Source organism: Lissotriton helveticus, chromosome 6 (genome assembly GCF_964261635.1).
Source record: "Lissotriton helveticus chromosome 6, aLisHel1.1, whole genome shotgun sequence".
In the NCBI taxonomy this organism is placed as follows: domain Eukaryota; kingdom Metazoa; phylum Chordata; class Amphibia; order Caudata; family Salamandridae; genus Lissotriton; species Lissotriton helveticus.
This window is the reverse complement of record NC_136067.1, coordinates 1,832,036,272-1,832,051,813: the sequence shown is the minus strand read 5'-3', so window position 1 is coordinate 1,832,051,813 and position 15,542 is coordinate 1,832,036,272. Positions and strand designations below refer to the sequence as shown.

Below are 15,542 nucleotides of genomic sequence, written 5' to 3'. Positions count from 1 at the left end.
GAGGATCAGCTGGGTGTCATCGGCGTAGGGGATGACGTTGAGGTTGTGCCAACGGGCGATGTGGGCGAGCAGTGCCATGTAGATGTTAAACAGAGTTCGGCTGAGGGATGAGCCTTAGGGTATGCCGCAGATGACCTTGGTGGCTTCGGAGTGGAAGGGGGGGAAGGCGGACGCTCTGTGTTCTGCCGGAGAGGAAGGAGATGGTCTAGTCCAGGGCCTTCTCTTGGATCCCGGCGTTGTGGAGGCGGGTTCGTAGTGTGTGGTGGCAGACCGTGTCGAAGGCGGCTGACAGGTCCAGGAGGATGAGGGCCGCCGTTTCTCCGTTGTCCAGCAGGGACTTGATGTCATCGGTGGCGGCGATGAATGCAGTCTCGGTGCTGTGGTTGCTGCAGAACCCAGACTGGGAAGGGTCCAGGATATTGTTCTCTTCGAGGTAGCGGGTCAGTTGTTTGACGGTCTTCTCGATGACCTTTGCCAGGAACGGGAGCAGAGAGATGGGCCGGAAGTTTTTGAGGTCCTTGGAGTCCGCCTTGGGTTTCTTGAGTAAGGAGTTGATCTTGGCGTGCTTCCAGCTCTCCGGGAAGGTTGCTGTCTCGAAGGAGGTGTTCATGACTTTCCGGAGATGGGGTGCGATGGCTGTGCTGGCTTTGTTGAAGATGTGGTGTGGGCATGGGTCTGACGGAGATCCGGAGTGGATGGTGTTCATGATCTAGATGGTGTCGTCGTCGTTGATGTTGGCCCAGGAGAGCAGGCGGTTGGTGCGGATGGTGGTCGTGGGGGCGGAGGTCTCAGTGGTTGTCGGGGTGGTCGTGGCGTTGAAGCTTTTGTGGATGTCTGCGATCTTGCGGTGGAAGTTGGTGGCCAGCGAGTCGCAGAGGTCTTGCGAGGGTGGGATGTCATTGTTGGAGCTGGGGTTGGAGAGTTCCTTCACGATGTTGAAGAGCTGTTGTGCGCGTTGTTGTCTAGGCCGTCTTTGAAGGAGGCCCTTTTGACGGATCTGATGAGGTGATGTTGGTTGCGGGCGGCGTTCTTGTGGGCTGCGTGGCTGTCCGGTGTTCGTTCACGGAGCCAGATTTTCTCCAGCTTTCAGCAGGTTTGCTTGGAGGCCCGGAGGTCTTCAGTGAACCAGCTGGCTTTCTTGTTGGTGTGACTGTTGGAGCCTTTCTTGATCGGGGCAAGGGTGTTGGCGCAGTCGTTGATCCACTGTCTGAGGCTGCGGGCGGCGGTGTTGGGGTCGGTGGGTGAGCTCTGGGCGAGGGAGGTGGTTAGCTGGTCTTCGTGACTTTGCTCCAGCAGCGGCTAGGCATCTGTTGGATGCGGTGGTGCGTGGTGGGTTTCTTGAAGGTGAAGTGGATGCAGCGATGGTCGGTCCAGTGGAGTTCGGTGGTGTGGTTGAAGGAGACGTGGGGGCTTGCGAAGAAAATGGTGTCAAGCGTGTGACCGGCGGATTGGGTGGGTGTTGTGACAAGTTGTCTGAGTCCGAGGTTGGCTAGGTTGTCGATCAGGGTGGTGGAGTTGGTGTCGTCGTCGTTCTCGAGGTGGAAGTTCAGGTCCCCGAGAAGGATGTACCCTGTGGAATCTAGGGCGTGTGTGCTGACGAAGTCGGCGATTGAGTCGCTGAACTGTGGTCGGGTGTCCGGGGGTCTGTAGATGAGGGTTCCTCCGAGGGTGGTGTTGGGGTCGGCGTGGATCTGGAAGTGCAGGTGTTCAGCGGTGCTGAGGGTGTCGTCGGTGTTGGTCAAGACTCAGAGAGTGTTCCTGTGGACGATGGCAATTCCTCCTCCTGCTCCGTTGATGCGGTCCCTGCGGGTGATCTTGTAGCCTTGCGGGACGGCTATGGCTATGCCGGGTTCAGCCAGGTCTCCGTCAGGAAGGCGATGTCTCGGGAGGTTGAGTCGAGTAGGTCCCAGAGTTCAACGGCGTATTTGCGGGCTGAGCAGGTGTTGAGAAGGATGCATCTGAGGTGGTTGGGTTCTTTCCTGGTCGGCAGCATGGTGGGGTGGATGCTTGTGAAGCTGCAGTTCCGGCAGGTGAAAGATCCGTGGGTGCGCTTCGGGGTGGCCAGGAAGCAGGTGTGTGATCATCCGGTGTTGAGTGCGTGGAGGGTTCTGGCATCGTAGTGGTGTCGGACGTCGTGGCGTTCGCGGGATCCAGGGGTCCTGGCACTGGGCACGGGCGGGCGCAGACATGCTTGCCTTAGGTGCACCTTCGGTGCGCCAGCGGCGTGCCCACTGCGCGTGCCCGCTGCACGCCCGGTGCGCGGCCTCCAATGAGGGGATGTGGGAGGGAGGAGCAGGGCAGCGAATGGGATTGCTGGGGGGCGGGGCCGCAGGGACGCAGTAGCGGGATAAAATGGGCAGGGGCCCGCGGGGGAACTGGGCACAGGAAGGAAAAACAAGGCTGGGCAAGAAAGCAAGTACAGGCACAGAGGGGAAACATCCTTTACAACGAAACTTTTACAACGCACTACCATTATGATGCAACTTTTACAACGCAAACTATTACAACGCATAGCGCTTGGGGGCGCTCTAGGATAGGGAATAGGTTAATTTACTATCCAATAACCTTCCCTAGTGTCCACGGGGACTGGAGTTGGAATAGTAAATTAAACTATTCACTAACCAGCGCCCAAAAGCATTATGCGTTGTAATGGTATGCGTTGTAAAACTTGCGATGTAAAGGTAGGCGTTGTAAAAGTATGCATTGTAACGTCATACATCCGGCACAGAGGAATAAAAACAAATCTGGGCAAGAAAGCAAGTACAGGCACAGAGGAATAAAAACAAGTCTGGGCAAGAAAGCAAGTTAGGCACAGGGGAAAAATACAAGATTATGCAAAAACAATGCAGGCAGAGCCGTGCAGCAGCGTGGGGAGCGACCTGCCAGCGAGCAGGGACAGAGGTCGCTGTTAAAGGCTATAGGCCTGATTGGTTCATTGGAAAAAGTTATCTCAGATGCTGTACGTCTTTCTGTTATGAAAAGTTGTGAAAGAATGTAGGCCTGACTCAATTATTACAAAAAGTATATGTTAAACTCAATGGGCTGTTTCTACACCATGTTGCAGACTGGTATTTTGTTACTTGGAACTGTATTATTTACCATGGTAGGCAAAGGTTTGAGACTGTATACTGCATGGCTCATTGGATTAGTCCAATTCAATCACTGTCTCTACTGCTCTGTCAGAGAAGGCATTCTGTTGGATCATACATACACCTCTGCAAGAAAATGAGTATCTTTCAGTGCCACGTCTGACAAGCCAGTCCTCTAGTTTTTAATTCCTCTTTTTATAGGTCCCTATTTAATTTCTTTTATTTGATGTAAATGTAAATGTAAATGTATTGCGACTTATATAGCGCACGTATCACCCGAAGGTATCAAGGCGCTTGCTTAGGGAACCCGTCCTGGTATTCCCCTGTGAGATACCCCGGCAGGGTATCCACAAGGTGAAAGCCAGGCATCCCGCCGCGAGGGGCCGTAGTGGAGATTAAGCAAGCTATTGCCCAGAGTCACATATTGCAGCACCCCTAAAGGAACAACTGGGACCCTTGCGTGATGCTCATTTCCTACACCTGCTTTGTTTCTACTTCTAAACCCGGCAGCACTTTTGGAATGGTACTGTCCACAAGTAACCATTTTGAGATTATCATTCTGAGATGGCTGCAACTGTGCTTCTAAACATGGCAGCCAGGTTGTAATTTTAAAAACAACAATGCACTAAATAAAATATCACTGTAACACGACTACCCGCTTCAGTATTTACATTTTATTTTTGTTGCAAGTATACATCTAGGCAGTGGCATGTTTTCTTTTTTCTCCTTCTAATTTATCTTGCATATGCCTGTTGAGATTTTTTTGTGTTTTTTTAAAGTAAATCTTTATTAGAATTTTCGATATGCAATTACAATTGGTTAATAACGTATTCCAGAGTAAGTTTCAAGTTTGTTTATTTATGGTAACGGAACTCAATTGAGGTCCACATAATAATTCAATAAAAAACAACAAGATGTCTTTAAAAAAAGAAAGAAGAGAAATAAAAATATCAATATAATGTTAAGAAGCATTTAAAGAAATGAAACAGTTTAAAACAAAACATTTCGTTCGGAGGATTAAGCATTGCTTCAATAAAATCCAAAGCAGTAAAAATACTCAATTGAAGGCACATATGTCTTAACCATTTGCGTCTATATGCCATAAGGACTGGACAAACAAAAATAACATGGTACATATCCTGAGAATTAGAATTACAACAAGCATTGGAAATGCAATAGGTCTCGCCATAGGATAGTTTTGAGTTTTTGGTGTGGAAAAGGTTTTTTTTTTTGTTACGTTTTTTCCCTTCTAAATAAAAGTATTAATTTTGTTTTTAGATTTGTGATTATTTTAGCAAATAGAGGGGGGGGAGACGAGAGCGAAGGACGGAGGGGAGAGAGAGGGGGGGAGAGAGGAGAGAGAGAGAGAGATGGGGAGAGACGAGAGGTAAGAGAGGGAAAGGGAGAGAGGGAGAGGGAAGTGAGGTAAAGGGAGAGAGGGAAAGGGAGAGAGGGAAAGGGAGAGAGGGGAGAGGGAGAGAGGGAGGGTTTAGAAGAGAGGGGGAGGACGAGAGCGAAGGACAGAGGGGGGAGGGAGGGAGAGAGGAGAGCAGGCAGAGGGGGAGATGGGGAGAGGGAGAAAAATTAGAGCAGAGGGAAGGTAAAGAGAGGGAGAGAGGAGAGAGAGGGGGAGAGGAGAGAGGAGAGAGGGAGGGAGAGGGTGAGAGAGGAGAGAGGAGTGAGGAGAGAGTGAGAGGGAAGTGAGGGAAAGGGAGTGGGCGGGGAGAGAGAGTGGGGAGAGGGCAGAGCGGGAAGAGCTGCTCTCGGCAGGCTGGGGAACAGATGCTGCTGGGGAACGGATGAGGGGAGGTGCTGGCGGCTGGGGAGGCAGGTGGCGGAGAGCAAGGGGCGGAGCGGGAAGAGCTGCTGGCGGAGCAACCTTGTTATGGGCAATGTGTTGCTGTAAAGTGGATTATAGGCTGATCGACTAAGAGTAGACCAAGGTCTATGTGTCAGTGTGAGTGATCTCAACATCACAGAACAAAATAGTGTGTAACTTTCTTTATTTACCGAGCAGTTTATGCAATCTCTACAAGTTGCGCTATAAGAATCTGGGAAATTTTCCGCATGTCCTGCTGATGCCTGAATTCTGTGCTGTATGCTGGAGGGGGAGGTGTGCTGGGAGAGAGAGTGGGGAGGGGGCGGAGCGGGAAGAGCCTCATGAGGGGAGAGAGAGTGGGGAGAGGGCGGAGCGTGAAGAGCTGCTCTCGGCAGGCTGTGTCAGTGTGGAGTGCTGGCGGCTGGGGAGGCAGGGGGCGGAGAGCAAGGGGCGGAGCGGGGGGAGGTGTGCTGGGAGAGAGAGTGGGGAGGGGAAGAGCTGCTGGCGGAGCATCCTTGTTATGGGCGATGTGTTGCTGTAAAGTGGATTATAGGCTGATCGACTAAGAGTAGACCAAGGTCTATGTGTCAGTGTGAGTGATCTCAACATCACAGAACAAAATAGTGTCGAGCAGTTTATGCAATCTCTACAAGTTGCGCTACATTGCTGCGGAAACTGGAAGATGACATAGCGAGCGTTGTTGCCGAGACTGAAGATGGCCTCTCGCGCGGCGGTGAGCGCGTGCTGAATCAGCAGCGCGCAGCGGGAGGAGGCAGCCCACGCTCGGCTTCAGACACACAACTTGCTGTTTGTTGTCTTGGGAGTGTGAGGGTCAGGCGAGGAAAGAGCTGGTGGGCGTGGCTTTAAAGGGAAAGCAACATTTCCGAATTCTGCTGCCAGTTTTAATTTGGAAACTGTGGTTTTAAATTAAGAATTGTGGTGTCGGCGGCATGATCTCTCGTCTATGTTGTCGACTGTGATACAGGCTCAGGATGGGACAGAAAACAGGCCTGGATACAAATATAAAAGTGGAATTAGATAGTTAAACAAGCAAAACAAGTCAAATAAGGAGACACGGCCGGCCAAGCGGCTGTGAAACTGAAAGCACGGCCGGCCGGCCGTGAAAGCCTTTGATCCGGCAGGGGGTGGAGCGGCACCAAGCTGGGCAAGAGATGGCTGGCGATTTGATGCTGTGCACGCGCATTTTAGGTCTATGCGCTTGCGCATTGACCTAAAAGCGCACGGGCACAGCACCAAATCGCCACAGTTAGTTAAACTTTGTTTAAAGCCCTATAGTCTCGCTTCTCTCAATGCGCATGCGCATTGATAGGTCACGAGACCTAAAAATCACAGATATCTGAACCACCATACCATTTGGACAAAAGACAGTTCAGAGGAAGTAAATTATACCTTAACAAAAGTGTAAATCGCCTAACTCCATGAGGGAGATTCCAGCATAAGTATGGCTGGGGTTTTTTTATTTCACAAAATTTACCAGTAGGGAACATTCATCTCTTTGCTTTACTTGTCCCACTATCTACTCTAAAACTCAACTCCCAAGAGGCAGACTTTAAGGATAACTTTAATTGTGCTGTAGATAATGAAAAAAGGCCTTGTTCATCTAGCTGTAATAATGTAACAGCCTGTCGGAAATTCCTTACAATTGAAGAATAAACATTAAAGGAACCCAACAGCTCATTTTTTATTAGGTACCTCAGTGTGCCAGGCATTCCTCCAGCTATATTAAAAACCCAACGCACCACACTCGCAGCTGCCTGTGCCCAAGAGCTACGCAGACCGAATTCTTGTCTTAACGAAGACGTAGAATTTGCAGTATTTACAGAAGCTAAGTTGCGTAATATTTTTCCTTCGGTAGAGTCCAAAAAATTCCAGCATGCCATATCTACTATTTCTAGTCCGTAGATTAGGGATGCGGGGATTTTTGCTCGAAAAACCTCGAGCAATATGGAAAAGTGCCTTCTACCTGTCGCCTTGTAAAGAGAGATAAGACTCTTCCCTTGAGCAAGAGCTTTCCTGCTATTGTTCTCAGTGTGGGTTTTTTCATTTAAATTACTCGTGACTATCTTTCCGAGAAAGGGATAGGATTTGACTACTTCTAGTCTTTCAGCCCCAACGGACCAGTAATAATTTTCATATTTGGATTTTCTCCTTCCCCGAAAGCACATTATTTTGCTTTTTAAAATATTTATTTTTAGAAAATGAGCCTCAGCGTAGGAGAACAGAGCTTGTAAGCGGCCATTCAAACCTTTTGGGGTAAGGTCCAAAATTAAAATATCATCTGCGTACATTAAGCACGCTATTGGAGATCTCCCCAAAACAGGTGCAATACCATTACTAGATGATAATAGAGCCTTAGGGAGGTCAGCAATATATAACGAGAACAACAGGGGAGCCAGTAGGCAGCCCTGTTTAAGTCCATTATTTGTGGGTATAACCCTGGATAGTCCTCTCTCAACACCCATTAATACTCTGCACCAGGTGTCTGTGTGCAGTGCAATAACTAACTTTAATAAGCTAGGGGGCATCTCTAATTTAATTAACTTACTCCACAGCAGAGATCTGTCCACCTTATCAAAAGCCGTAGAGAAGTCAATGAAAGCCCCATATACACCTCCTCTACGAACTGTAACATATTTTTCTACCAGGATTTGAAGAGCAGTAAGGTTGTCTAGAGTATAGAGCAGTAAGGTTGTCTAGAGTACAATTACGCTTCTTCCATTCAAAATGTAATTTGTGGCGAGAATACATTTAATATAACAATATATGTATTCCCAATCACAATTTGCCTAAAAAAACAATATATGAAAGTGGGTAACTCGGTCAAGGGTGTAGGGAACAGTGCAGCATCACTAACCCGTCTTCTAAGTATCCTATCTATTGGTATTAGAGGTGAAGGACACAAGGGTCTAGCCTTGTGTTATTTATTCTAGTCAGTATTAATAAGAAAAATTTCAGCAGTTTAGGCTTCATAACTGGATCTGTGAACGTTTCTTAAATCCCGGTCTTCTTTGCTGTCCAAAAAGGGAAGACTTTCAAGGTAGTTTCAACCGTTGCCCCTAATGTTTAGGGAGAGGCCACAGAAAGTACATTTTCCTTGATAAAAGTTTACAATGTTTTAAATAAATATTTACCATCAAAATATTTTTACTATTTTTTTTAGTTTCATAAACTTTTTTACGTTTCCCTATACTTTACCATAGAGAGACTCAACAGTCAGGGATTTGTTACTAAGCGGGGAAGATTGATGGTAATTATAATATTTTCAAAAATGAAATGCTAATACTTTGATAAATGTCACGTTCAGAGTGTTCTACTGGCAAGTAAGTCAGGGAAAGTGAGGTCTGGCTTGCACCAAAGGTTTCCTTGGGTCATATAGAATTAGAAAATATATAATTTTATGCTTTCCATATTCTCCCGTATTTGATTTCTATCATCGAATGAACAGTACACCATGAAAAGTGAATTTGCTAACATTTTTTGATGTGTACTAATATCACCTAATCGATTGTGCTGACTAAATGTCCTAGGAAAATCCATACGTATTCGATATTGCTTGGTCCTGATGGAATCAGCCCAGAAACCTTCTGGAGACTGCTTCTTCGCCAGTACATGTTCCGTTTTTGCAATGCTTTATGATTCTTTGTTCTGGGAAATGCTACAAAGAGCTGATCATCCACTCAATGTTCCTTGGTACAATCGATATAGAAACTCAATGCACTTTTAGAATCCAAACAATGGAGTCTCTCTTCATCTATAGAGGGATGAGGCGACGCAAACAATGCCAGAAAGGGTGATGGCCTGACCGTCATGGAGTAAAAAGGAAGTTTGAGTTGTCAAAACCAACTTATGAGGGCTGAGGATGGTGTAAGGTGGATTTACACAGAGCACCTGATGTTCATTCACACATCTAGCTGATGTTATAGCAATGAAAAAGACTGTCTTTAAGGTCAGAAGCCTCAAGTGATAAATGGGCAACAGCTCAAATTGGGTGCACATCAAGAATGCGAGGACTACTTTCAAGTCCCATTGGGGCATCACAAAGGGTTTTGGGGAATCAAATGTTGGAAACCCTTCAAAACCTGCATCAGAACTGGTGATTTAAATAACGAAGGCTGATCAGGCAACCACAGCAATGACGTAAAAACCAATAAGTAGCCCTTAACAGTACCCAAGGCAAGTCCTTACAGAGCTAGGGACAGAACAAAACAATATAACTTCAGACAATTTTCCCTGTAAACGGTCAGTGTGGTGGGTGCTACAGCAATCTACAAATTTGCTCCAACGGTTGGCATATACCGATTCAGTGGAGGGACACATTGCCCCCAAGATGACATCAGCGACTTGGGATGTAGGACGAAGGAGGTCAACCACCGCCGCTCAATCTTTTAACTTGGAGATGCAAAGTGTGCACACCCTGCCCTGCTGCTGCGATAGAAGTCACCCCTGAAACTAGCTTGACAAGAGGATAGATACGAAGGCCCAGGAGTTCCAGGTACTACACTCTCCTGGCCCAATATGATGCCACCTGGATGCCTTGGGCCTGGTCATTTCTGATCTTTTTCAGAACTTGGGCAGGAGTGTAGAGGCAGAAAGGACTGAGGTCCCATATAGATAGAAAGTGTCTGAGTGAGATATGCTTTTGAAACTCAAGCCCGCAGAAGTCCTGATATTGCATGTTCTAAGCAGTGGCAAAAAGATCAAGCCAGGTATCGCCCTATTGATGGTAGATGGCCTGTGCCACCTCCAGTAGTAACTGCAGTTTATGATCCACTAGTAGTCTGAGGCTGAGTTTGTCCGCTTTGGCATTTAAATATCATGGCTTGTGGTACACAACCCGAGAAATTCCATTGACGTCCAGCCACTTCCAGAGGCGAGGGGCTCGGACCATACTGCGCCCAGCATGTTGCAGTACCACATGGTACCCAAGAGTTGTCCGGGAGTACTTGCACCAGCTGTCCTTTGATGTAGAGCATAAAGGCCTTCAGCGCAAAGCAAATCACCCTCAACTCCAACAAGTTGATGTGGAGCGGAGTCTGAGTGGAGCTGAGTCTCTAACAGAGACAAGAGGCTTCTGATTCCCACCTCTCCCAGATGGCCTTCCACAGCCCAATAGTGATTTATTCGTGACCACCATAAGGCCTGGCTGGGGTAAGGAGAGGTGTTTGCGATCCGGTAGTCATCACTGTCGGCCTTTTGCAGTTTCCTCTGATATCTGGATAATATCCAACAGATTTGCCTGATGTTGTAGTCACTGAAATTTCAGGTCCCAATGCAGAGTCTCATGTGCCATCTGACATGCGATGCAGGAGGCCACCAATCCCAGCAGCCTCAAAGACATCTGCATTGAGAACCAGGACAGTGGTTGAAACATCAGGATCATAACTCGAAATTCCTGGACTTTCTGTTCATGGGGAAAGGCACAAAACAGTACCGTATCCAGACTGGTTCCAATGAAGAGGAGCCTCTGCAAAGGAGTCAGATGCGACTTTGGCTCGCTCTTTGACAGTGTACCCCAATGATGTTAGGAGGTTGCCATCATCTGGAGGTGGTTGAGCTTCAGTAGGCAGTCAGCGGGAAGGGGAATTCTGATACCCTCAAACTCTGTAGATGTGCTGCGACCGCTACAATCACTTTTGTGAACACCCGAGGAGTGCTGTTGAGCTCAAATGGGAGTACTGCAAACTGAAAATGCAGCTGGCTAACTGTGAACGGCAAAAGCCCCTTTGGGCTTGCAGGATGGGGATGTGAAAGTAAGCGTCCTGCAGGTCCAAAACCACCATCCAGTCTCAAGGGCAGACAGGACCTGGGCTGGAGTGAGCATCTTAAATGTGTCCTTCTGCAGGCAGGTGTTGAGAGGCAAAGATCTAAAACAGGCCGAAGGCCTCTGTCATTTTTCAGCACAAGGAAGTAGCAGGAGAAACTCCCAGGTCTTACTTCTGAGGCCGGAAAGCTCTCTATCGTCCCTTTGGCCAAAAGAGCCTGCACTTCCTGCCGTAAGACAGACAGATGGTCCTCCGTCACCTGGGCTGAAGGCTTTTGAAGGTGCGACGGGATCGAAATGAAGGAAAGGTCTTATTCCCAGCGAACAATTTGGAGGACCCACATGCCCATCGTGATGACCTGCCACCCCTGGTGGAACTATTTAATCCTGCCTCTGGCAGGGTGGCTGTGTGTGATAAAGAACACGTTAAAGCGGATTAGCATTTGCAGCTGCTCGAGGTGCTGGGGATTGATCTGCACATTGTCCCTGCTGGCCTTGTGGTCTTTGGGAACCCCTACGTCAGTCACGAAAGGGCTGAAACGTCTGGTGTTCTGGAGGAGAGCGTCTAGCGTTGACACACAGAAAGAAATTCTACCATAGTCACAAAAACTGTTTGAAATTGATAGTGGAATTGCCGTGTGGGAGCAGACCGGCCTTAGAACTGTCATTTGGTTATGCTCTCTTTAAACGTTCCAAGGCTGAGTTCACTTTATGTCCGACAAGGCAAGATCCGTCAAAAGGCATGGCCATTAAAGATGCCTGCATGTCTCCAGAGAAATCTGAGGAACTCATCCAGGTGGAGAGCCCTAGTGAAGATCTTCTCCACTGAGCTAGGTAACCCTGGAATTGCGCATGCCAGCGGCATCATCTCAATCTCTGGATCCCACAAGTGCTCATGCCGGAGCATTTCTGACCAGTGGGAGCGCTACTGAAATATCAGAGGTTGTCAATAAATAGCTGGATGGCTCCTGCACCCAGCACGCTTAACATTGTTTCAGGTATATTCTTATGATTGGCTCTTTAAACTACTAGACCCCTTGGAAAATTTCTCAATACTATAATCCCGTATACATCCCCGTCTTTTGAGAATCATACCAGATTACACTGCGCCGCCCTCCACTAGCAAGAGATACTCATTAACAGACATTCTTCTGTTTGATCTGCAAATAGTCAGACTTACATTAAGCTTTTCCTGATGACGAACCTACCATTCTAAAGGATTGAAACGTCATCAAGAATATATACATACCCAGTTTGTATTGGTATTTTTTTATTTTATGTGCTGCATCTTTGCTAATGTAACTGTGATACACGCATTATACTTCTGAATCACGTGTATCACATCTTTGTGTCTGCACTTATCTTCACTTATTTCACTTCATGCTTTCGTATACACCCCATTGAGTACTTGTTTGTTGTAATTTTATTCATTACTGAATCGCTATATTTGAAAATGCGGTTTTGATTTCATCACATTGGATACTCCATGTTATTCATGCTCTCATAGGGACCACAGCTTTTCTAACATTACTTACCCCACTTCTCTGGATATCGAGGTTTCTGTTAAACACTCATTATACTGCGGAATAAAATTATCCCAGTCATCATAGCTGTACGGTTCAGAATCCATTTCAAATAAATGATATAAAGTGTTGGCCCTGTCAGTGGTAAGGGCAAGGTAGCAAAGTTAGAGGGAATGCCAAGATGTTGTCTGCCAGGCTTAACTTCGGTGGAGGTGTTGGCAGTTTCAGTTCAGAATCTGATAGCATTATAGTCTATATATGCAGTGCAAATGGAGCCAGTATCCTTGGCATCTGATTGGGTCCGCCACAGGAGATGGTGAAAGGGCAAAGGCGGCACCGACGGGTCGGTGCTGAACCTGATGTGGATCCAAGGGGCACAAGACACAACAAGGAAGACCTACCCAAAGGTAATGCAGGTATCAGAGGAAAACTTGTCAAATTACTTTGAGGGTACCCATGCACCTCCATCTCTCTGGCAAGTAACATGTAGCACAGTGACAGTCCCTCAGTTTTATTTACAGTTTCAGTTGTTGGCCTTTTGTGAATGGCAAACTAAAATAATTTCACATAATGTTTTGCAGTGAGAGAAACAGGAATACAATGAGGTGTTATTAGAGAAAAATGAAAGTCCTTCAATCTATTTTGAAGCCCTCACTGCAGCATACAATATCTTACGACGCAGACTCTGCCTCCAATCCTGTTTCACATGGGAACAACGGAGAGAGCTGTGTATAAAGTTAAAGATCATACCCTTATTAGAGAACTGTTTACAATTTACATTCATTTGGATTCTGACGATTTTTAAAGAAATATTTACATTTGTACAGAAATATTTCAGCATGTGTGTATTTCTAAAAGTACTCCTGGATCCTGTGTGACAAAGCGACTATTAAGCGCTTAATACTACTCATGACGGTCTCCTGGCGGACGAATTATTGGTTCCAGACACATTTTCTATAAAAAATAAACACAACACAATCCCATGTTCTGCGATAGAGAGCAGAAAAAAGGAACTGAGGGACAACCATTGTGCTGCATTACAGGATAGCTGAGGTCCCCTTAAGGTGACAGTAGTTTTTCTCTTTTAAGCTTTGTTGTCTCTGGGAACATTTCTCTTTAGCTTTTCTCTTTTAAAAAGGGGGGTGCAAATTAGTTTTGGCCAGTAATATTGACATATATCTTTAGAAAGCCTTTTATAGTTTCTTAATAGGTTTTTAGATATTTTACTAACATACTAACACAGCTCTTTTTAAAACATAAATGATGGACAACAACTGTTGCCGCTATAAAAGCATATTTATCTGGAACGTTCTTAGGTTTATTTTAAAAGTGTTTGAGGATTCCTTGCTGGGCAGAACTAATCTGTTGACAGAAAAACATACGTGACCAACCTCTATGTTGAGTTCTCCAGAACTGGTAAGTTATATAGTTTCATATGTTTTCAAGTATATTCCCAGATGCCAGGATGGGAATCTTCAGTAACAATACAATGCACACTATTTTGCAAAACCTAAACATATGGATGTTACGAAGTCTGGAGAACTACACCCACAATATTCATATACACTTTTAAATAAATTTTTAAGTAAATAACTTGGAGGCGGACGGAGGCTACCATCAACTGTGGGCATAATTTGAAGAGCTTCTTCAACACTACCTTTCCTGCTTGTGTGACCTTTTCCATCAGTGCCAAGGCAGTAATGACACTTGTTTCTGCCAGTGGAATACTCACCAAGAAAAGCTAGTTTAGAAGTTATGCATTAGCCTTCTCATGTGCAATTTCTTTATAACTTATAGTCCATCTAACAATCGAAGCCACTTTGTGACCTTCTTTTGAAAGAGCATTAGCTAGTGACAGTTGGGATTTTAAATGGAAGTTCTTCACTTTGTCAATGTAATAACTAAGGGTCCTTTTCGCATCTAAAGCATGTAGGCACTTTTTGGGTGTATTCAGTGAATTATTAAAGAACAATGGAAATGGTAGCTTCCGAATAAGAATGAGATCCCATGATGCTGGACATATGTTCTGAAAGAGCTCCAGTTGACTTTGTAATGCAGGGGATCTTCCAACTACCACCAGAACTCCTGCATCTCACTTTCTCTGTGGTAACTGATGGATTCTACGGACACATATGGTTGGAAATAGAGCTCCAAAACAGGTGAAAGAAGATGGTGTGCAATGTAGTCCAATTGCTCCACAAACACTGGCCTCTAGGTGTCACCCTATACCATGATCCACTCTGTGCAGGCAGGTGTAGAGCGGAGCACTGGTGCAGTGTAAAAGGGTGCAAAGGTGAAGTATAATAGGGTCAAACATGAAACAAGGATCCACTTTCCTACTCAGCCACGTAACACTGACTTTAAAAGCTTTATGCGTAGCAGCAATCTATACAGGATGGTAAACAACCTTTACAACGAAACTTTTACCACGCACTACCATTACAACGCGGTCAGTACAACGCAAACCATTACAACGCATTGCGCTGGGGGGCGCTCTAGCATAGGGAATAGGTTAATTTACTATCCAATAACCTTCCCTAGTGTCCACGGGGACTGGAGTTGGAATAGTAAATTAAACTATTCACTATCCAACACCCAAAAGCGCTATGCGTTGTAATGGTATGCGATGTAAAAACCGCGTTGTAAAGGTATGCGTGGTAAAAGTATGCGTTGTAACGTCATACATCCATACAGGATAAGCATATGAAAATCTATAACTCTTAACAGCAATCAATTAGAAGGTAATAATGACTAGAAACATCCATGCTAATGTAAGAAGTTACCTCTTTTTTGGTTTCCTTCTTAGGTTCATAATCACTATCATTGGTATCTTTAGGAATGGGTTCCTCCACATCCTCGTCACTGAATGCAAACACAACAGATTTTAATATGCCATATATGTTTCTTTCCCAAATTTACAGATATCAAAAGTTAACAGCTATTAACTCTTAACATGAAACATGCCCCCTCAGGAGTGGAATTCCCCTATTATGCACAAAACTAACAATTTCACCTTAAAATTGCCAACATGCTGTAAACCTCAGTGATGGTGCAATTGCATCTCCCACCATCATTCTTTTGACGTACCTAAAGATCCATGGTGTTGTGAAGTAAAGCTACCATACACCTCACCCACAACATCCGCAACATTAGAAAAGCTTCTAAAACATTTTTTAATCTGGCAGAGGGTTGTTTCAAATTTTTGCTGAGAATTATTAGAATGTAGGGATTTAAAAAAAAAACAATAAGAATAAAATTAAAGGGCACTATATATTTAAAAATGTGACTATATCCTTATGAAGACCAACTCTAGGTTCAAAACGTGCGGA

The 15,542-nt window shown here is 45.7% G+C and overlaps 1 protein-coding gene across 4 annotated transcripts in view; it reads right to left on the bottom strand.

The window, feature by feature from the left end:
- Window positions 1-15,542, bottom strand: part of RCOR3 (REST corepressor 3) — a 320,065-nt gene that overhangs the window by 142,832 nt on the left and 161,691 nt on the right. For all 4 annotated transcript variants that reach the window (XM_078649728.1, XM_078649725.1, XM_078649727.1 and 1 more), the window contains one exon: window positions 14,997-15,075. In XM_078649728.1, the coding sequence (XP_078505854.1) occupies window positions 14,997-15,075 (79 nt within the window). The remainder of the gene's footprint in view (window positions 1-14,996; window positions 15,076-15,542) is intronic.